This window comes from Heptranchias perlo, unplaced genomic scaffold (genome assembly GCF_035084215.1).
Source record: "Heptranchias perlo isolate sHepPer1 unplaced genomic scaffold, sHepPer1.hap1 HAP1_SCAFFOLD_54, whole genome shotgun sequence".
In the NCBI taxonomy this organism is placed as follows: domain Eukaryota; kingdom Metazoa; phylum Chordata; class Chondrichthyes; order Hexanchiformes; family Hexanchidae; genus Heptranchias; species Heptranchias perlo.
The window spans coordinates 7,422,910-7,446,330 of NW_027139559.1; the positions used below are offsets into that span (position 1 = coordinate 7,422,910).

At 43.0% G+C, this 23,421-nt stretch overlaps 1 long non-coding RNA gene and 1 gene segment (V, D, J or C); one reads left to right on the forward strand and one right to left on the reverse strand.

Moving 5' to 3' along the window:
- Positions 1 to 23,421, forward strand: part of LOC137315217 (uncharacterized) — an 84,756-nt gene that overhangs the window by 15,045 nt on the left and 46,290 nt on the right. The window lies entirely within an intron of this gene.
- On the reverse strand, positions 1,904 to 22,233 carry LOC137315202 (Ig heavy chain C region-like). The segment is given in 8 exon segments: positions 1,904 to 2,592; positions 3,720 to 4,040; positions 8,416 to 8,733; positions 8,810 to 9,112; positions 10,638 to 10,955; positions 20,351 to 20,426; positions 21,726 to 21,988; positions 22,130 to 22,233. Coding segments are annotated over 8 exon segments (2,025 nt in total).

Here is a 23,421-nt window from a genome sequence, read left to right on the forward strand (position 1 = left end):
GTCTCAAAAGTTTCACAACCAAATAATTACTTTTTAAAGTGTAATCGCTGTTACTTTTATAAACAACCCCGCAGCCAATAAACCCAGAACAAAGGTCTAAGAGCATCACTGTCGTTAATGGGACGCTTAGTCTGTTTTTTTAAATAGTGTAGGTTCAGGACGGAATATAGGTCCCAGATTGCGGGAGAGTTCGCTGCTCCTTTAATCTCCCATGGGATCTTTAACACCCAGGTGAAAAGTCCGACGGGGCCCAGGAGAAGCGTCTCATCTGAAACGCCACACCTTCGACAAAGCAGCACCCCCATGATTATTGTGCTGGAGTGTTAGCCAAGATTATGGGCCGAAGTCCTGGAGAGGAGCTTGAACCCACAAGCTTCGAATTCAGAACCCAGAGAGCTGTCAATGAGCCAAGATGACACGAAACTGATAAGAGGATAGTTCCAAACTCAATGAAACCTTTTACAATGGCATGGATTGATAGCTCAATATAAGAACAATATTACTTTCATTTATACAGCGCCTTTAACGCAGGAAAACGACTCAACGCGCTTCACAGGAGCGCAATCAGACAAAATTTGATACCGAGCCATATAAGGAGATATTAGGACAGATGACCAAATGGTTGGGTAAAGAGGTAGGTTTATACAGGGTGTTAAAACAGAGAGAGTTGGAGAGTCGCAGAGGTTTAGGGAGAGAATCTCAGAGGTTAGAGCCAAGGCAGTTGAAGGCACGGCCGCCAATAGTGGAGAGATGAAAACCAGGGATGGACAAGAGGCCAGAACTGGAGGAACGCAGAGATCTCGGAGGGTTGTAGGGCTGGAGGAGGTTACAGAAATAGGGAGGGGACGAGGGCTATGGAGGAATTTGGACACGAGGATGAGAATTTTAAAACTGAGGTATTGCCAGACCGGGAGCCAATTTCGCTCACCGAACACAGGGGTGATGAATGGACTTAAATTGTTGTGAGTTAGAATACGGACAGCAGAGTCAAGTTTACGGAGGATAGAAGCTGGGAGGCTGGCCAGGATACCATTGGAATAGTCAAGTCTGGAGGTAACAAATGCATGGATGAGAGTTTCAGCAGCAGATGGGTTGAGGCAGCCGCAGAGACGGGCGACGTTATGGAGGTGGAAGTAGACGGTCATGGTGATGGAGAGTATCTGGAGTCGGAAACTCAGCTCAGGGTCAATAAGGAACTCGAGGCTGCGAACAGTGGGATTCAGCCTCAGACAGTGGGCAGGTGGAGAGATGGAGTCGGTGACTAGGGAACAGAGTTAGTGGTGGGGACCAAAGATAATGGCTTTGGTTTTCGCAATATTTAATTTGAGGAAATGTCTGCTCATCTAATACTGGATGTCGGATAAGCAGTGTGACAAATCAGAGAGAGTGGAGGGATCGAGAGTGGTGCTAGTGGGTTACAATTGGGTGTCGGCAGCATAAATGCTGAATCTGACATTTTGTTTTCAGATGACGTAGCCAACGGGCAGCACGAAGATGAGAAATAGGAGGATCCAAATATAGATCGGTGGGGGGACTCCAGAGGTAACGGTGTGGGAGCGGGAAAAGAAGTCATTGCGGGAGATGCCCAAGCAACGACTGGATGGATAAGAATCGAACCAGGCAATCAACAGCCTTGGTCAATAATTGTCATTCGAAAGGGTGACCGGATGTTAGTCGACCTTTATTAATTCCGTTCACAGGTCGATAACTCATGGGTCAATTTAAACCAGAGAATGAATGTAATCTGATTAAAAGCATCACGAGTGTTTGTAAAAAATTGGGGAATTGAAACGTGTTGCACAGGTGGAATATTAGACAATGGACACCATAGATTTCTGGATCAAGGTTTAAACCATCATCACCAAGATAACACGCACACAAACAACGAATCGGGAAGTCAGGAGGTTTTCATTCTGCATTTATTGCGATTTGCGGAGCCACATACAGTCTAAAGCATCATTTCCTGTTTATCCAATAACGTCACTGAACCCTTCAAAGAATCTTCAAAAATATTGCAACTTGTATCAAGCGGTATTAAGGTTATTCACCATTATCGGATTATAACCGTAATCATCCTTCATTCACTGATATAGTCTCATAGATTTGCGAAATATCTAAACAATCGTTAGCTGATCTGGAGGTTGACTCAGATGCCCGAACATAACAGGTCTAACACTTCTATAGAAAACAGCTATTGAACCACGGGGGGTTATGTACACGATTGAAAACTGTCGGTTAGAACTAGTGAAACATTAACTAAAGTAGGTTTACCGTAAGATTTATTTATACTTCTGTGTAAATTCATTGTGAGAGACGGGTGTCCCACTAAACAGGAGTAAGTGGTCCCGCCGTTCCACTCCGCTGCGGTGACTCTCAGTCTGCTGACAATGGAGCTGGAACCACTTTCCTTCTCCGTGTCCGGTTGGGTGGTGTAACCTGAATCCAAAAGGGTGTCATTGGCCATCCACGCGACGTAAATCTCGGCAGGGTAAAAGCCGGTTGCTAAACACACCAGAGTTGCCGTCTTCTCAGTGTCAATCTCGACCGCTGATGGAGGCAGGACGTAGACTTTAGGAGGATACATTCCGTCAACTGGAAAGAGAACAATATTTGTTAAACTGAGTCTGTCTCCTGTCCGTCCTTCACTTCCCATTCCCGTCTGCTGGTAATTTGCGTCTTTGGACAATTGGAATTGTTATCTGAGAGAGTTTACACATTTCTCTGCGGGGCCATGGATTTCTTTAATGTTCTTTCTTTTGGGAGTTTTCATTGTGGCCTGATGTTATTTTGCTAAGAGTTGGGGACAATCTCATATTTGGATAACGATGATACTGTTGTGACGCAACAGTTTCAAACCGCTTACATTTTTCTCGCTATTCTTTACCCGTGGGGTGAATGGCAGAATCCCGTACTATGTTTCACTGATTATACGAGCATTTCATGATATCATAGAATTGTTACGGCCCGTCGAGTACGTGCCGTTTCTCTGCAAGAGCAATCCAGCTCGCCCCACTCCCCTGCCCGATTCCCGTATCCCTGCAAAATTATGTCCTCTGGTTCTTGACCCTTCACCCAATGGGGGCAGTCTCTCTCCATCGACACAGTTTCCACCCTTCATGATTTTGAATACCTCGATCAAATGTTCTTGTAAACTTCTCTGTTCTAAGGAAAACAGCCCCATCTTCTCCAGTCTAACCACGTACCGAAGTCCTTCATCCCTGGAACCATTCCATTAAAACTCTTCTGCACTCTCCCCAAGGCATTCACATCCTCCCAACAGCGCGGTGCCCAGAACTGGTCACAATACTCCAGTTGTAATCGAACCACTGTTTTATAAAGATTCATCATAACCACCTTGCTTTTGCACTCTCTGCCTCTATTTATAAATCCCAGGTTCCCCTAAGCTTTCTTAATCGCTTTCTCAACCTGCCCTGCCACCTTCAACGGTTTAGGCACATATACCCCCAGGTCTTTCTGTTCCTGCTCCCCTTTCAGAAATGTACCCTTTAGTTTATATTGCCTCTTCTCGTTCTTCCTTCCTAAAGGTATCAATTCACACTTTTCTGCGTTGAATTTCATCTGCCATGTGTCCGTCCATTCCACCAGCCTGTCGATATCATCTTGAAGTCTATCACTATCCTTAATGTAGAAAATGAATGATCTTTGACGACCATTGATGGAGTAGCGTCAGTCTCTGAACGAATATTATCTGTGCTTACCCTTTACTTTTCTGGTGGAGATTTTCACTGGTGTTGGCAATTCAATGTCTTCCACGAAGCACAAATATTCAACCCCACTGCCCCATTCTGTCGTGGTGACTTTTAGTTTACTAACGATTGTGGATTTACTTCCATTCCACTCAGGAGCCTGAGTCTCCACTCCTTCCGTTCTCCGACTCCCATCCACTTGCCAGGACACGCTGACGTTTTCTAAATCGCTATAAACGACTTCACAAACAATGGTCGCTGTTCGTTTGGTCCAAATCTCTTCAAAAGAAGGGTTCAGTATGATGACAGAAATGTCTGTCTCATGACATACACCTGGAAAGAAGAGGGAATGGTCATTTCAAAGTGTCATGTTGAAACCACGGGTAATAACGACTGCAACATACTCAAAAAATTAAATTATACTTACTGTCGGCTGTTATGAGTTTTCTCAGCTTATTTCTGCTGAGCTATTAGGACAGAGCCCATCTTGGCTCGTTGCTTTCTTCCCTCTGGCTTATTTGGATGATGTCCTCCACAATATATCCGACCATTCCACTATTTGAGAACTGACTGGTTTTAAATGGGGACCTCATTTTGCCCGCTCTGGTGATACAAACCTTCACCAATCAGACTGACTGATGCTGGATGTCAAACGCTGCCCTGTGGCCTGTATGTGGTGGGTTCCAATAAACCTCATGTAAAGGTCCTATATTTTCCAGTCCTAAAGCTTGGGTCTGAAATGAGATTGCCTCGGTCCGACCAATCAAATCAACGGCGAAAGCAAACGTGCCCTCAGCACCAATCTGCAGATGTTCTGCACCATTTGGCACCGATTTTGCTCTTTCACTTAGAGAAGGTAGACAGTGTCGAGAAATACAAACTGCCAATCAGGCCGAGGAAAGAGCGCTTTTGGAAGGTTGAGCTTTAAGACGCATTGTTTGAAGAGTGTAAAGTGAGGAAGTCCATGACCTGTCGATGATATACCTTGTCCACACTTGCTCGATATCTACACCTTGAGAGCAGGAACGGAAATACTACCAGAAAGTGGGAAAACACTCCTCCAGTTTTAAAGTGAAAGAGTCACTCTGACCGTCGAGATCGTTACTTTATGCATGAGATACAATCTCAAAGAATCCTCCCACCGCGTTCTCGCTGAAAGCTTAATGTATTACTCTGAAAATTATAAACTCCGCCTTCATTATATTCAACTGGGATGTGAACTCTGAACTATCCAACACCCCCACAGTGGACCAAAGTGCCCATTGCCAATGGGCACGTCACTTTGGTCCACTGTGGGGGTGTCCAATATTAAAACTTTGTTTTGTAATCTTGCACTAAAATTGCTCCGTTTCTTTCAATGATGCCAATGCTCCAGAGGGGAGTGTTATAAAACCTGTTTCCAGACTGATTGTAATCACTTCCATTCTCTCTCCTTCCAGCTTCTCAGATATGACCATATACTTGTCAACAGTGATCTCTGATTTAAACACATTAGATTATCATCCTTCCATAAAATGAGTGGGGTTTATTTCACAGTGTGTGTTCCAAGGTCACTCTTATCTGAAGGGGTTTGGCGATTTCTTCATTTCCAAAAATGACCATCCTTTAGCAGTAAAACGACATGATAGGAGGGCAAGAAGAAAACAGATGATTGGTTATATCAAGATGAATCATCTCCACAAGTTCAAGCAGGAAACTGAGTTACAACACAGGGGTATTTGGAAGGAACGAGCAGCAGAAATTTCACCTGAAGGAAATGCTGTGATTGCAGCAATGAGATCTTTACCTCAGTCTTCTAAAATGAAGACAATGGGCGACTTTAGTTTCGGGGAAGATTGACCTGGGATCTGTAATATACTAAGGGGAGAAAAAAGTGTGTGCTGCAAAGGAAGTCGAAGCCTTTGATTCACATTGGATGAGCAGACCCGACGGGAGAATATCGTTAATAACAACAGAAAATGCTGCAAAAATCAGTAGCTCTGCGGCATCTCTACACAGAAAGGATAGCGTGGGGCTTAGGAGGTCAGACAGTTCCAGAGACTGGGTTTGAGTTCTCAGTAAGGATCTTACAACACTATCTATCTTTACAGATTCTGACGGGCCTGCTCTGTTTTTCTCGCAATTTCTATTCTAATTTCTGATTTACAGCATGCTCAGTTTAGTTTTAATTTTAACTGTACTAATTGGGATATATTCCTGGATTCCCAACGAACGAAGTAAGAAAGCACCCCAGACTCCTCCAGGTAGTTTAAAAGTATGTTAATGCATGGCTTGCACCTGAGGGCAGTACGATGCCACATTGGAAAATTGGAATCAAACCCAAACAGGGAGAATCATGTAACAGTTTATGGAGCAGCAGATCTGGAGGAAAAGTCTGATGTACGCTTTACAGGATATTATTAATGATCGTCTAACAATCACCGTGACAGTGGAGTGAAATTGGTACAAACTATTGTTCTGGGAAGTCCACGTTAGGTTTTATGCCACCACTGGGCTATTTGAGTAGACACCTAAATGCACTTCGATTTTCAGAAGAAACATCATTAAAAATCAACTTTCTCGGTCTGTGCAGAGCACGAATTATCAACGACCTAATAATAAATTGGGCAACCGCTGGAAAATGGCCTTGGTACCATAGGTTAATGGTGCTGGCTTTCCTGGAGGGTAATTAGTTGTACTTCTCCACAACATTGTAGCGTCGATCCGCTGCTGCTTCATCTAATAAATCACGGAAAAGTCAACTGACATTTTCACATTTGTCAAAGACTGTTTTTGGAGTGGTCAGAATTGAGCGACAACCAAAAGGCATAATTCAGGGGCTTAACCTTGATATCTGAGGGAGCCAAAGATTGAGTGAAAACGTACAGAAGTTCTTATAGCAGCAACAAGTGTGGCGATTGTAGTTGTAACGATGTTCTTTTACTCTGACTCTCATTCACCTGAGTTGCTGAAATAAACCGTGTAGGTTTTGGGTGAACTTCAGTCCGCTGAACATTCTGTGGAAATCTAATGATCCGGGAATAGGACTAGAAATAACAAAACGAACAAGACTATTTTCATACATACGGAAGGTGGTAAAACCTTGATTAGGTCCCAGGTCCCGCGCTGAACTTTCCTCCCTAATCCTCTCCGCCTCTCCCCCTCCTGCTCCCACTTTCAGACCCTCCTCCAAACCCAACAAGCTTTTGGTCACACCTCATAATCTCCCCTTATTTAACTTAGTTATGTTTTCCTTAAAACTCTGTGAAACGGTATGAGGCGCTTAAAGGTGGGAAATAAATGTCTGTGTTTTATTGCTAATCCGGTACAGGCTTCACTGAGGAAGGTCGCCTTGGGTATCTCTCAAGTTGCCATTCTTCGTGAATCAGCAGAATGAGTGCGTTTCAACAGCTTACTCTACGGTGAAAGCAGCAGAGCCCCGTCCAATCCTGCCGTCAGCAGAGGTGTGAACACCCCGACTTCAACTAGGTCTCTCCCAATTGGAGGAAGAAACAAGAACGGGTGTCTGCACAGTTACCCGGATGTGCGTAGTCCACCGTAACTTCCAAAAATCTACCAGTTGAGATCAGTTAACTCAGTGAAGATCGGGAGGTGAAACACAGGAGGAGGAGCCCGAGTTTGAGTCTAATAACAGTGTTTGCTATTATATCCCCTCTTTTCCTCACTGGTGTATGAGAACTATAGGTTGCCCTCCGGTACCTCATCCAATGGTCTATACTTTCTGAGTCCTCCTATGCAGTATCAGCAGGCCATTGTACAGTGAGGGCATCGCAGGCAACTCCTATCTTGTTGTTCCCAGAGTGACCACACACGCACTTATCATAGACCAGGAGCAGAACAATGCGCTATTGCCACTTCACAAATCTAGGGACACTAAGTCTGATTATAAGGTCCCGAACGCCACCAGGTGAGATCAACAAACTCAGCAGTAATCGGGGATCCAAACAAAGATCTAGAGAAGATTAAAAGTTTCCCCACCCAGAGCACGGTGGTGCTGGGCCAGTTATTGAGCAAATGAGTCAATTTGATTGAACAAAAACAATTCGAATTGAAACAAACTAATCACACGAGCGGAGTTTACACTCATCAAAACAAAAGGTCACATCATTGGGTTCAGTCAATTAACACGTTATTTGTCTCCTCCTCTAACGTATAGCGCTGGCGGTTCAGAAGATTTGAACACTTGAAATGTACAAAGTTCCTCACATCAATTGGTTCGGTGCCCTGTGAAATGGCTGTTTTTTTTTGTCTTGAATTTCGCTGCTGGCAACCACTCAGTGTCCAGCTAAACCTAAAGCAGGAAGTGCAGAGTGAAGTAAACACCACTCAAAGTCTTCTCCCCACATAGTATGGAACACTCTGCCTGGTGAAAAGTGGATTTCGTGTCTTCAGATACTGCATATTGTTGTTTAAAGAAAGCCCACAATCACCAGGGTACCGCGCAGTGAGGTTAAATAGATCCTTATCCTGCCCCTTCTTACTATTGGGTCCTCACATAGCTTGTGGCGGCGAACACATTCAGAGTGCTGATCATTTTATCGTCTAATTGCTGCCTGAGAATTAAAGCCGCATTAATTGATAGCCATATATGTTGTTAAATCTGTAACCTAGAGGGATCTGATCGCGAGTGCGTGTGTGGTTCGGGTTTGGCCTTAGATTTAAGTAAAAATCATTATTGTGTGAAAGTATTTTGAAAAACGGTCCGTACCTTCCAGATTGCGGATGGTCGCCTTCACGTCGGATTGTGAAGGGGGGTGTGAGGCGGTACAGGTGTATCTTGATCCTTTCTTCCATTCCTCTGAAGGCAAAATGAGGTTGCTCCTTGTGCTGAAGGTTAGGTCCTGTTCAAGAGCACTGGGGAAACTGGTAACGTTCGTGCTTAAAGCAGCTCCGTCCTTCTCCCAGGAAACGATTATGTTGTCAGGGTAGAATCCTGTTATCAGGCATGTGAGAGTCGGGGCGCTCCTACTTTGACTCTCCTCTGGTGATGGAGGAAGGAGGCGGAGCTTTGGCTTCATTGGCTCGACTGTAACGGAAGTTCAATAAGTGTTAGTCTTCCATCCATTGCCATTCGAAGACATGTCTATAGATATTTTACCCACCTCTTGTCTTTCCGGTTCGTTTTAATACCGGAGGAGATGATTGATTCTCTTGTGCAGAGCACGAGTATTCAACCCCGCTATCCCACTCTGCCACGCTGCTGGTCAAGTGGCTGATGGTCAGGTATTGGTTTCCATCCTTTTTAGCCGGTTCAATTTGAACTCCTTCATTCTTTATCTTTCCACCCACTGTCCAAGAGATGGTAACCTCAGTGGGAACCGTAGAGACCACTTCACACACCAGGGTGGCAGTTTTATTGATCCAAACTTCGACAACGGAAGGATCTCTGAGAAATACCGCGAGCTCTGTCAGTGAGAAACGAGAGATTCAGAATCGGGGCGATGATTTAGTGTTGATGATTTCGGAAATTTAACAAGGATTTTAATTTCATTGATAATCCATAACAGGGCAAGGTCTCTTACTGATTATTATTGAATTTTTAAAAATATTTTTGGTGTTTGCGCGTATGTTGAGTCGAATCAAAACTATGTACAACTCAACGAAACTAAGAGAGAGAGAGAGAAACAAGAGACAGAGAGAGAGGGACATGGAGAGACAGAGCGTGACAGACAGATAGGGAGAGAGGCAGGGAAATAGACTGATAGAGAGAATCAGAGAGAGAAGGACAGAGAGAAAGAAAAAGGAAGAGACAGGCGAACAGTTAGAGAGAAACAGGGTGAGAGAGCAAGACAGAGAGAGACGGAGAAAGGGGGACACAGAGAGAGAGAAAGGGACACAGAGAGAGACAAATTGAGAGAGACAGATATTGAGAGACAGCAGAGCGAGAGAGAGAAACAGACAGAGAGAGAGTGAGGGACAGAGATAGAGAGGCACAGAGAGAGACAGACAGAGAGAGATGTAAGGACTTGCACAACACCAGGTGAAAGTCCAACAGTTTTATTTTCGTCACCTGACGAAGGAGGTAAGCTCCGAATGCTTGTGATTTAAAATAAAACTGGTGGACTATAACCTGATGTTGTGCAAGTCCTTACATTTGTCCAGCCGTGTCCATCACCGGCATCTCCACATCATGACAGAGAGAGAGAGAGAGGGAGAGAAAGAAAGAGAGAAAGATTGACTGAATTCTACAGCTCAGAGGGCCATTCGGTTCATCGTGTCTGCTGGCTCTCTGAATGTGCTATCCACTTAGTCGTATTCCCCGGCCCTTACCCGTGTCTTTTAAACATTTTTTTTTAAAGGAAGAACAGCTTATTGTTGCGGGTTTTGTGACCGTATCTGTAGGTTCAATCTTTATACAGCACCTCCTCTCTGTCTATCTCTCCCTCTTTCTTTCTGCTTTTCTCGTTTCTATCTCCGTCCGTCTCTCACCCGTTTCATTTTTTAGAACACATTTTTGTACTGATATCCAGTATCACACACAATAAATCCTCACAAATGTAAAAAGTAACAGAACCGCATTGTTAAAGTTTGATCCCTAGTGTGTAAAACATACATTTCTGCTCTGTTTCCTTCCTGTTTCACGTGGATTGATCTGGTGAATTAATTAAATAGGATGTATCACAATTATTTGTAAATTGCTTGCAATATCATAAAAGTGTTTGATCAATGTGTTACCCTGACCATAGAATAATATTCATGTATTTGTCAAGATCTCATAGTCATGCCTTTTGCAACATCCGCCTGGCAGCGAGCACCTTCAGGAACCTCAGCCATTGCTGCTGAAACATCCCCAACTATCTTTACTGTCTCACTGCACCATAAACTGGCACAGATAAATTATCACAATAACATCCCAACTAATCCAATACTGAGAAAGAAAGTCAACATGTTTCACCTGTGCAAGCTTGTGAATTGGTTGCATTTTCTCACCTGATGTTTTTCTAATGTCTTTCCGCTGGTTACTGTTGGTTGCAGAATGGGACACTTGGCAGCTGTAAAGAGACCCGCTGTTCCATTCCTGCAGGGTGACTTTAAAGAGACTCGTGGAGCTAAAATCACCATTCGAATTTTTAACTGGGGATGTGGTTGTAAAGCCCGATTGTACAGCGTTTCCGTTCTTCTGCCAGCTCACTGCAATGCTTTCTGGCTGATATTCGCTGATGAGGCAAACCAGTTGCACAAAACCCTTTGCTGTCAGTTCGTCACTTGCAGAGTAGAGGAGACTGATGATCGGTGGAGTAAGTTGCACTGAGAAAATTACAATGACAATTAAACCGTTTATATCGAGTCCTGGCCAATACTTATTCCTCAACCAACACCTAAAAACAGATTATCTGGTCAGTATCACGTTGCTCGCAGCCACGGACACCGTCAAATTAAACACACATGGATGCATTGAAGCTGGGTTTGAATGTGCTGATATTACAGTGGGCGTGTTGGGATAAATGAGTTCCGGTCATGAACGAACATTCAAATAATGTTCTTATCACTTCTTAATTTCGGAGTGAATAATGATCAATTTATTTTAAGAAAAATATCTATACTGTCCAGTGGTGTGTAGTTGCAGTCAGATTTTAAATGTACATCGATTATTGTTACCAGTAACATGCTTTAATTTTCCTGGGGATGGAGCAGTTTCATGCCGTCACTTTACCGGGAAATATTTTGCAACCGGCGTTTCTTAAGGAAGGAATTGTTTGGATTTCTGGACGATTGCAGCAGCGAGTTTGTAAATCAGAGGTCAGAGACAGCAATGGTTTTGGTAATGTTAGGCGAAGGAGTGATAGAGTTAAAATATTTTACATTACAGAAGGATTCATTCGGCCCATCGCGCTACTACGGGCTCTGTGGAAGAGCTATCCGCTTCCCAGTGGAAACTCCGCTGGACCCGCCCATGGCTCACAGCGGGAGAGTACATGGGGAAATTGTAGATTCCCGGCCCGTGATATTATATCTATTCACCTTAAGGGAGCGATAATCAGGGCTGGATGTGCGCAGTCCGATTCTCCTCTTCTTTCCCGGTACATTCTTTCTCAATATTTGCCTTCTTCCTTTTAACCTAATTTCCAGGGCTACGGGGATGAGCAGAGGAATGGGTCTAATTGGATAGCTCTTTCAAAGACCCAGCAGAGGCACAATCGGCCGAATGTCCTCCCGTGTGCTGCACCTACTATGATACCATGATTCTGCAAACAGCATTGTTTATGGTTGGAGGTTCCGTGTCCTGACAACCATCTCCATAATAAAAATAAATCTCCAAATATCTCCATTCATCTTTTGCTGATGATCTGAAACTTATACCCACGAGTTATAGCCCACGGTAAACAGTTTCCCTCCATTTAAACTTATAACCACGAGTTCTCAACCACGGCAAATAGTTTCCCTCCATTTACACTTATAGCCACTAGTTATAGCCCACGGTAAATAGTTTCTCTCCATTTAAAATTATACCCACTAGTTATCGACCATGGCAAATAGTTTCCCTCCATTTAAACTTATACCCCCCAGTTACCGCCCACGGCAAATAGTTTCTTTCCATTTAAATTGATACCCGCTAGTTATCGACAACGGCAAATAGTTTTTTCTCCATTTGGCTTATCAAATACAGTTACAATTTTACTGCCGCTTCACTTTCTGGTTCTCAAGAAAATAGCCCACCTTTCTCTCCATTACCTTCCCACCGACTCTATCACCCTCCCTGGCCACGATCAGGGACTGAACCAGACCGCTCTAAACCTCCACGTCCCATTTCACACTGAGCTGAGCTTCCGACCCCGTATCCACTCCATCACCAGACCGCCTACTTCTACCTCCATCACGTCGCCAATCTCCGCCCCTGCCTCGGCCCATCTGCTGCTGAAACCTTCATCCATGTTTTTGTTACCTCTGGACTCGACTGTTCCAATGCTCTCCTGGCCGGCCTCCCACCTTCCACTCTCCGTATACCTAAGCTCATACAGAACTCTGCTGATCGTATCCAAACTCTCTCCAACTCCCGTTCACCCATCACCCCTGTGCTCACTGACCGACATCGTCCCCCAGTCCAGCAACACCTCGAACTTAAAATGCTCATCCTTGTGGTCAAATCCCTCCATGGCCTCGCCCCTCCCTATCTCTGTAACGTTCTCCAGCCCTACAATTCTGAACCTTGTTCACAAATCACTCCATAGCCTCGCCCCTCCCGATCTCTGTCACGTTCTCCAGCCCTACAATTCTGAACCTTGTTCACAAATCACTCCATAGCCTCGCCCCTCCCTATCTCTAACGTTCTCCAGCCCTACAATTCTGAACCTTGTTCACAAATCACTCCATAGCCTCGCCCCTCCCTATCTCTAACGTTCTCCAGCCCTACAATTCTGAACCTTGTTCACAAATCACTCCATAGCCTCGCCTCTCTCTATCTCTGTAACCGTCTCCAGCCCTACAACACTTCGAAATATTTGCGATCCTCGAATTCTGGCCTCTTGCACATTCCCGCTTTCCATCGCCCCACAATTGGTGGCCGTGCATTCAGCAGCCCAGGCCTTAATTTCTGGAATTGTCTCGCTAAACCTCTCCGCCTCACTCCCTCTCTCCTTTTTAAAACGCTCATTAAAACCTTTCTCTTTGACCAGGATTTATTAGTGACTATCTAATATTTACGATGTCTGACTTTGGACTCCCCCACAAGTGGAAACATTTTCTCTACGACTAATCTATCAAACCCTTTCATTATCTTAAAGATCTCAAGCAGGTCACCCTGAACCTTTCAATTTCCAGAAAAAAACAGCCCCAGCCTGTTCAATCTTTCCTGACAGGTATATTCTCTCAGTTCTTGTATCATCCTTGTGAATCTTTTTTTACACCTTCTTCAATGCATATATGAGCTAAATATATTTTTTATAATATGGAAATCATAACTGTGCACAGTACTCCAAGTGTGGTAAAAGCAAATTTCTATACAAGTTTAACAAAACGTCTCTCCTTTTCAATTCTATTCCTCTAGAAATGAACCCAGTGCTTGGTTTGCCTTTTTATGGCCTTAAAACATGCGTCACCTCTTCTACTGATTTGTATACCTGTACCCCGAGATCCCTTTGCTCCTCTACCCCATTTTAACTCCTTTTATCCATGCAGTATATGTCCTCCTTATTCTCCCAAACAAAATGCACCACTTCACAATTAAATATATTGAAATTCATTTGCCAATTACACGCCCGTTCTGCAAGTTCAATAATGTCTTCTTGCAACCTGACGTATTCTACCTTTGTATGAACAACACCCCCCGATTCCCGGTCCAAATTGTTCATATAAATTTGTCAGCAACTGTGGCCCAAGCACTGATCCCTGTGAAAAACCACTTCCCAACTTCTCCCATTCTTAGTAGCTACCCTTAAACCAATCTCTCTGTTTTCTAATTTGTAGCCAGCTTGCTTTCCATTTTGCTACCTGTTCCCTGACTCCACATGTTATGACATCAGATGAATCTACAATGCACTACAGTATCGAATGCCTTTTGAAAATACAAACATATTCCATCTACTAAATTACCCCTTGTCTAACCTTCCTTTTACTTCTTCAAACAATTCAGTAAGGTTGGTCAAGCATGTCTTTGCTTTCTGACTATTCTTTATTATATTTTCGTTTTCTAGATGTTTTTCTATTACATCTTTGAGCAAAGATTCCATTATCTTTCCTATCACCGACCTTAGGCTAACTGGTCTATAATTCCCTGGACTTGTTCGAATCTCCTTTTTAATATATAATTGTCACATTAGTTGTCCACCAGTCTTCTGGCACTATTCCCTTTGCTAATGAATTTTATGTACATGTAATAGTGCGTCTGCTATCTCCTCCCTAACTTCTTTTATTATGAGCAGATGAAATCCATACGGACCGGAGGTTTGATCCTCTCTATGCTTGATTAGTTGATCAATTATCTCCCCCCTTTCTATTTTAAATGTCTTAGTTTGTTTTATCTTTTCTTCTAATGTCCTGCCCACGTTTTTATTCTCCCTGGTAAATACTGAGGCAAAGTAACTGTTCAATATTTGTGCCATTTCACTGCTCATTACCTGCGAGTTTATCTTATGTTTCCCTTTGTGGCCCTAACCCTGTCCTTTCGTTATTTATCTGTCTGTAGAATACTTTACTGTTCCTTTTTTATATTCCTTGATAATTTAATTTTGTGCTTCCCCTGCAAAGTATTTGCGAATGTTGAAAAGGAACGAATTTATTTGATTAACAAACCCATTATTTGGTATCGTATCAACCGCCTGATACGGCCTAGGACTAATTTTAAGGTTATGCCTCCTTGTTCTACATTCCTCAAACAAAGGCAACAGTTTATCTCTATCCACCATATTAAATATTTTAATAATCTTAAACACATTAATTCGATCACCCACTAATCTACTTTAATCAAGGGAATGCAAGCCTAGTCCATGCAGTCTTGCCTCATATTTTAACCCTTTTAGCCTCGGTATTATTCTGGTGAATCTGCGTTACACTACCTCCAAGGCCAATCTATCCGTCCTGGTGTACAGTGTCCAAAATTGAGCCCGGAAATCTGTAGAGTTCTTCGAAGAACTGTCGAACTAAATCTGTCTGAGAGAACTTGCCGTTTACATATCCATGCTAGCTGTCTTTAATGAAACGATGTCTCTGCAAGTGAATGTTAATTTTCTCCAGTAACATGACTCTAGAAGATGATCCACCACTGACAGTAAGCCGACGGCCCCACGGTTATCCTGTGTAAACCTTTCTCCCTTCTTTGATAAAGACATTACCTCGGTCCTCTGGCAAAAGTTCCACATCCTAGGATGTTTGAATGTTTGAGGGCCGAGCATCTGCTTTTTGCTTTTTGTCTATTCTCAACATTCTAGGATAGAATGAGTTCCACCAATTTTCTCAGCACTCCTTATTTATCTCTAGTTATTAAATCTAATTGAATCTCACCCTCCAGCTCAAACCTTCCATTCCCTTCAAAACATTATTCTGTAAAAGCCGAGACTAAGTCCTTGTTTAATATCTCTGCGATTAATTCATCTTCCTGCAGAAGATTTCCTTTTACATCTCTAATCTAATCCCATCTTTAGGTTAGTTGATTCCACTTTTTAATTCTACTCTTAGTATTTCGATTTGCCCAAGGAACTTCCGAAAAATCTTCTTCACAACTTCCTAAATAACATTTCCAAAATCCCTAAATCCAAATTTCAATGGACTATAAACCAGTCGCTGCGAGAGCGCCGTTTCACGTTGGTTAGAAAGAAGCACAGCGAGATAAAGAGCACATTGTTTTCAGGGAAGATCAGAAGACTGGGGCAAATTTATTAAAATCAGGCTCCAGCCATTCGGGAATGTGCTCCTCAAAATTTGCCAATGACTGAAGTGAACAGATGATGAATCATTCCGAAGCGTCCACCCAAATTCACAATATGTGCTGTGGGCCAGAGAGGTTTCGCGCTCTGAATGTCTGAAAGTGAGATATCCAATCAAATAGATATACTTTAAGTATGCAAGGAACATAGCATAACACAATTGAAGCCTATCGCATTAAAGGGGCAGTGGCTGCCTAGGTACGAAATTGGCTGAGGGACAGAAAGCAGAGAGTAGCGGTAAACGGTTGTCTTTCAGACTGGAGGGAAGTATACAGGGGTCGGTATGAGGAGCACTGCTCTTTTTGATATTTATTAATGACCTGGACTTGGGGATACAAGGCATAATTTCAAAATTTGCAGATGGCACGAAGCTCGGAAATGTAGTAATCAATGTGGAGGATATTAACAGACTTTAGGAGGACATAGACAGACTGATGAAATGGTCAAACACGTGGCAAATGAAATTTAGCGCAGTGTGTTGGAAGTGATGCATTTTGGTCGGAAGAATGAGGAGAGACAACATACATAAAATGGTACGATGTTAACGGGGTGCAGGACCAGAGAGACCTCGGGGGAGATGTACACAAATTTTCGAAGTTATCACGCCAAGTTAAGAAGGTTGTTAAACAAGCAGATGGGATCCCGGGCTTTATTAATAGAAGCATAGAGTATAAAAGCAAGAAGTTATGCTAAACCTTCAGATATCACTGGTTAGACCCCAGTTGGAGCATTGTGTCGATTTCTGGGCACCACACTTTAAGATGGGTATCAAGGCCTTCGAGAGGGTGCAGAGGAGATTTACCAGAAACCAGGGATGCGGGATTTCTGTTACGTGGAGAAACTAGAGAAGCTCGGGTTGTTCTCCTTAGAGCAGAGAAGGTTAAGGGGAGATTTCATCGAGGTGTTGAAAATCATGAAAGGTTTCGAAAGGGTAAATAAGGAAACACCGTTTCCAGTGGCAGGGGGATCGGTAACCAGAGGACACAGATTTAAGGTCATTGGCAAAACAGCCGGAGGCGAGATGAGGAGATTTTTTTAAGCAGCTAATTGTAATGATCTGGAATTCACTGCTTGAACGGGTGGTCGAAGCAGATTCAATAATAAATTTCAAAAGGGAATTCGATCATTAATTGCAGTGAAAGCATTTGCCGCGCTATGGGGAAAGAGTAGGGGAGTGGGACTAATTGTCCAGCTTTAAAGATCCGGCACAGGCCCGATGGGCCGAATGGCCTCCTTTTGTGCTGTATCATTCTATGATTCTATGATAGGCAGGGTTGGGCTGGATTCGGACAAAAGCCTTCAAAATAATGCTGCTGAAACAATGAATTAGTCAGAGAGAAAGAGATAAATCTCAAAGGACAACTTCAGATGCTTTACAAAAGTGAAAAAAATGATGCAAATCTTTGAAAAAAGGAAAGATGAATTAACGAAACTACGAGGTGGAAGTGAACAAGTTATTTATCGGGACAACGACGACAGAATGCAAGTACGAAATTCGCCATCCTTGTGCAAATTGGGAGATTATATATAAAGATCTCCCTATGATAGTGGGAAACTGAATACCATTGACAGTGATATTAATACCATTGCTTTATTCCTTTTTTTTCACTCAGAGGAGGCAAGGAAGGATATTAACCTTAAACATCACTGTGGGCCGTCTCAGGGCACCACGATTAACGCTTGAGTTTCCTCAGTTCACTCTCCTACTACAGGGCCCGTTTTTTAATAAACCAGTTAACATCTGGTTTAGTGCAACGGACAGACTAAGTGGATGGTCCTATGATTTCGGAAGAGAAAGGTATAAGATTTAGGATTATTTAAACTGGGGAGTAGCAGTTGTTTTGGGAGCGAATTCATGGGAGAACAATTTGCATGGATTTGTGTAAAGGAACCAATCGGAGTTTCTACCCGCGCACATTCTTCTGTTCTTAGAAGGTTTTTCCTTTCGATAAGTGCGGTGTTCTATGTCTGCGATGAAACCCTTCTATTCACCACTGTTTCTAGTACAATCTGCATCGCATTGCTCCCGTTCATAAAGAGTATTCGCTAATGTTACTGACTTCCACATTTTGGGAGCTTTATGCTGGATATTTTCGAAGATTCAATGCAGGGGCCATTATGGTAAACTGCTCTGGTATCCGGTAAGGATGGTAATCTACCTTCTCCTACGGATAGAGTGTAGATCAGCTTTACCCTCTATCTAACCGAATCTGTACCTGCCCTGGGAGTATTTAGTGGGAGAGTGCAGAGGGAGTGCAACTCCGTATCTAACCCGTGCTGTAACTGCCATGGAAGTGTTTGATATGACAGTGTAGCAGGAGCCTTGCTCTGTATCTAACTCTGTACCAGCGGTGGGAGTGTTTGATGGGACAATGGAGAGGGAGGTTTACGCTGTATCTAAACCTGTGCGGTACCTGCCCTCGGACCATTTGTTTTAACAGCGTAGAGGGAGCTTTACTGTTTATCTATCCTGTGCTGTACTTGCACTGGGAGTGTTTGGTGGGACAGTATCGAGGGAGCTGTACCCTTTATCTGACCCCCACTGCTCCTGAACTGGGAGTGTTACATGACACAGTGGAGAGGGGGATTTACTCGATAAATTCATCGGCAATAAAGCGCTTTTCAATAAAGATGCGTTTATAAACGCAAGTTCATTCCTCTTTTGTACCTATATTCGACCTGACCAGGGAATATTTGGTGGGATTGTGTCGATCGAGTTTAACGTTTTAGGATTTTTAAGGTAAATATTTTCTCGGATTCAGTGTCGCTTGGTATCCATGTATGCGGACCCGCCCCTCCCATCATCTGCACCGAGGCTTAACCTGTCCAATCTCCAGGCAAGCGATATCCAGAACATGGGATGGCAAAAACATCACCCTTACTCTGCACATCAGCTCTGGGATTCTCCTCTCTTCGAAATGCTGACTGAATATCCAGTCTATCAGACCAACACTCAGGTTCCAAACAAACACATTGTTTCTTGAATTAAAATAAGTAAACTGACAGTAAAATGTATAAACAGTGAGTCAAAGACTTCACGATTCTCCCCGAGGCATAAAATAAGGAAGTTACCGTTTACTTTATTTCTATACATGGATATTAAAAGAGAATTTCAATTATCACACTCAAACCTACCGCAGTTTCAATGTTCTCTGCTACTCGGCACAATCTTAAACACAGAGCGTTTCTGTTGTCTGAAATACGAGTGTCCAGGAGACTGGCTTCCATGGAAACAGGCCTCGCACAGACCTACAGTATAGGGGGTGAAATTGGTCTGCGCCAGTAACGCGACACAGGCTGCGAGCGAATCGGCGGCCTGTTTTACACCGCGCCAGACCTTCTCTCCACTGAATTTCACAGAACGATAGTTCGAGCTCTTTTTTGAGATTCGGGTAGTTTCACTGTCCGTTTTGCTTGGTTTGATCTTAAGAACATTCGCAATATTTTCCAAGTCCGTGTGAAGGACAATCTGATGCCATGTTTACAGGCGGCCGATTCGCGATCGCCCGTTACGCGCTCCTCGATCAGATCAATTTCACCCCCAATCATTTTCTTTTCTTTCTGGGTCACTGTGACGCATGCGCCGTTAATCCAGAGTCACAAATTTCAAGATTCGAACAGACAATATATAAAAAGGTTCGGTACCGGTATTAATTTATCATTTTTTTATTTAATAAGGGATGATTTTAGAGGGGGGAAAGAATTCGTACTCAATATTTTCTTAAATTACGCGTTGAATTAATCCCTTGTTTGCAGCAAACTTTCCTCGCCCCAGAATTGTATAAATTCTTTGAATCAGAAATACTGTATAACAGGAATATACTGGGCCGCCTCAGTGAGGAGAATAACGGCACTCGGCTGGGTGTGTTCTAACTGTTTAAACTATCACACCGGTGAGATTCATAACTATTCAAATCAGCATCTTAAATGATCCATAGGTGCTTAGTTATAGATTTTAAAACAGGCTTGTTTATAGGTTCGTTATATATTTAAATATACGTTCGTTATATATTAAAATATATGTTCATTTTGACATTCGTTATGTATATAAGCGTAGGTTCGTTATACATTTAAGCATAGGCTCGTTTTATTCTCGAGCAAAATCTCTTTTGGAAAAGATTATTAAGTTTAAAACAAATAAACTGACAGCGAACCGAACAGAACCTCCAAAAACAGCTTCAGCTATTGCCCTGTGCGTTTAAGGCCATTTTAACGAGAACACTAATTCTTCATATGTTCTATGAAAAAAATCTTAGTGATAATGTAGCAAGAGAGGTCACTTACCAGAGTTCACAGTCAGCACGGTGCCAGCTCCATCATAGTATTGGTAATAACCACAGTCATTCAGATCCCAGTAAGCCTCGTTCAAAAAGGGTCATTGAATCTAAGGTCCGTTAATAAATACACCAAAACACACGGCTCCAAGGACCTTTCCAATACACTGGAGTCATTAATCCAGCTTCATTTTCCGTCAGTTTCTGTCCATCCAGATATTTACTATGTGCAATGCGAACTCCTGTCGCACTGAAAAAGACAAGGCATTGATTTAAGATCAGGGAATTCAGCTCGATTATAACCAAAGGTCGGATTGGAATTGATTTCAAACTCAATGCAGTAACAACCATAAGGTAGAAAGCACATTATGCAGACACCTTCACGAGTAGTAAAACAAATAACTGTTGGAGAGGTTTGTGCCGTGACCCGAGTCACTGTGTCACACCAGCAACACATCGCTTCAGATCAGCACAAGAAATCCATTGGTACAAACATCACAGAAATCCCTTCAGATAGTCCGAGATATTGATTGAAAGTAATTCAAATCATTGCCTTTATTTTGGGATCCCAGTAGACGTTTAGAATTCTCAGTCGCTTATGCCAATCCTGGAGAAATATCAATGTTCCATTATGGATATGATTATAACATTTCCACAACAATCAACTAAATTAATAGACAAAAGGTCTTAACATATCGGCCAGTGTCTGACAGAGACAGTGAGCATTTGACGGTGAAGTTTTTAGCCATCTGGAGAATAACCTGTATTAACTTTGTATTAAGAGGTTTGGGTACAGTTTATGTGTTACGGGAATCCAAGATTCATTACTGTGGTATACCCAGCCACACAGTCACAGAGACCAGTGCAAAAAAGGTGCCATATGAATTAATACAAGAGCCTCAGGTCGAGACCCATACTGTAAACCACATTCCTGCCATAATACCTCTGATCAGCGATTTTTACATCCAGGAGTATTATCCATCCAAAATACTGAGTATCGACACTTCCTAATTAAGCAACAGATAAATACTGCTCCTTTTCCCATAACAAAGTATGCTGATAGTTTGTGCATTACAGGAACCGTCTCCTCGATTGCTGTGGCTCCCATAGTACACAGTGGTACAGCCCAGTGCAAAAAAAAGGTTCACCTGCGTAACTGTAAGGAGAACAGCCGCGCTGCATATCCAACTGTCCCGTGCCGGGGTCTTTGCTGCGGACATTGTCACCAGTTATTTACAAACCTCCCCCAGTCTCAGACAGGAATCAGCGGCTGCACAGTGAAAGATTCGGTGAAAAAAGCGAAACGACCCGTATTTTCTTCTACGGGAGGTTAGAAGGTGTTTTTGTATTGGTGAAAGCTCAGACTCATTGCTGTGGCTCTGAGCTTTGCAGTAATAAGTCGCGCTGTCTTCAGCTGTCAGGTCGTTGATTCTCAGAGAAAAAGACTTTGCTCCCTTGTTGACTGATTCGACAAATCGTCCGCTAATGGATATGCGAACCCAATCTTTTGTACCCGGATATTGCCGGAACCATCCTGTGGTGTGCAACCCACAGTTAGTATCGGTAAAGACGCAGTTGATTGTCAGGGATTCGCCTGCCTCTTTTGTGGCCGTTCTTGGTGTTTGGTCGACTCTTGCACCGAAGGCATCTGAATGGAGAAAAATATATTTAATACATCGCGTCTCTGAAACAATACAAGAGTTAAAATCAAGGCAATTTCCACAATTTAGACGCAGCCGCTCAGTTTTATCCAATGAACATTTAATCTCTTTTAAAAAACTGCACTTACTCGGTAACCAGGCTAAAAGGACCGAAACCCAGAAAATATTCATTGTTTCTTCACCAGCAGTGAACACTTTAAACAGGGCCAACTCCAGACCTCAACACCGACTGTGCTGTGTGACCGTGTGGATCTGAGCACCGTCCTTATAAATCGCGAGAGCGTGAGCTTATTTGCATAGGGCAGAGTGAGAGACCATTTGCAGTGAGTATAGCTCGCGGTTTGTGATGGGTTGCATCATCTCCCCTATATCCATAGTCACACTAGTGAAATCTTCATCCAATTAACATGAGCAGATCAGTGGAGATATGGAGCACAGGCTTTATGGGAAATATTTTGGGATGTTTGCATCCATATGGATCTTGCTTCCATACTTCTCGCAGTGTAATAATTTGGTGACACTTTAATGATATATTAATAATGATATCCGCGCTTATATGTCAGTTTAACACAGGAAAAGAAGCAAAATGCACACACTCAAATAATTACTACTATATTTTTTTACGGTGACAAAAGGAGCGGCCGCCATGCGGTAACCACGAACCCCAAACTTCGCAGCGTCCACATTAATAGAACCGGACCTGCAGTTTGGTTTGTGATGTGGTCTCTTGACCTTTAATAATCCAGTTTGCAATGTACACGAACTTTATGAAAGCCTTTAACAAGTTAATACAGTGGAAAATATGTAAAGATTAAGGATAGAAATAAGTAGAGCAGAGCAAACTGGATTAAAAGAGATTCGAAGAGAGGAAAAAGAGAGCTCGCGATATTCAGAGTGGTTAGAAGTGGTTGGTGATATTCCACAGGATTCGGTTCAGAGAGCTCACTATATTCAGAGTGGTTGGAAGTGGGTAGTGATATCCCACAGAGAGCTCACTATATTCAGAGTGGTTGGAAGTGGGTAGTGATATCCCACAGAGAGCTCACTATATTCAGAGTGGGTGGAAGTTGGTAGTGATATCCCACAGAGAGCTCACTATATTCAGAGTGCTTGGAAGTGGTTGGTGATATTCCACAGGATTCGGTTCAGAGAGCTCACTATATTCAGACTGCTTGGAAGTGGGTAGTGATATCCCACAGAGAGCTCACTCTATTCAGAGTGGATGGAAGTGGGTAGTGATATCCCACAGGATTCGGTTCAGAGAGCATACTATATTCAGATTGGGTGAAAGTGGGTAGTAATATCCTACAGGATTCAGTTAAGAGAGCTCACTATATTCATAGTGGTTGCAAGTGGGTTGTGATATCCCACAGGATTCGATTCAGAGAGCTCGCTATATTCAGAGTGGTTGGAAGTGGGT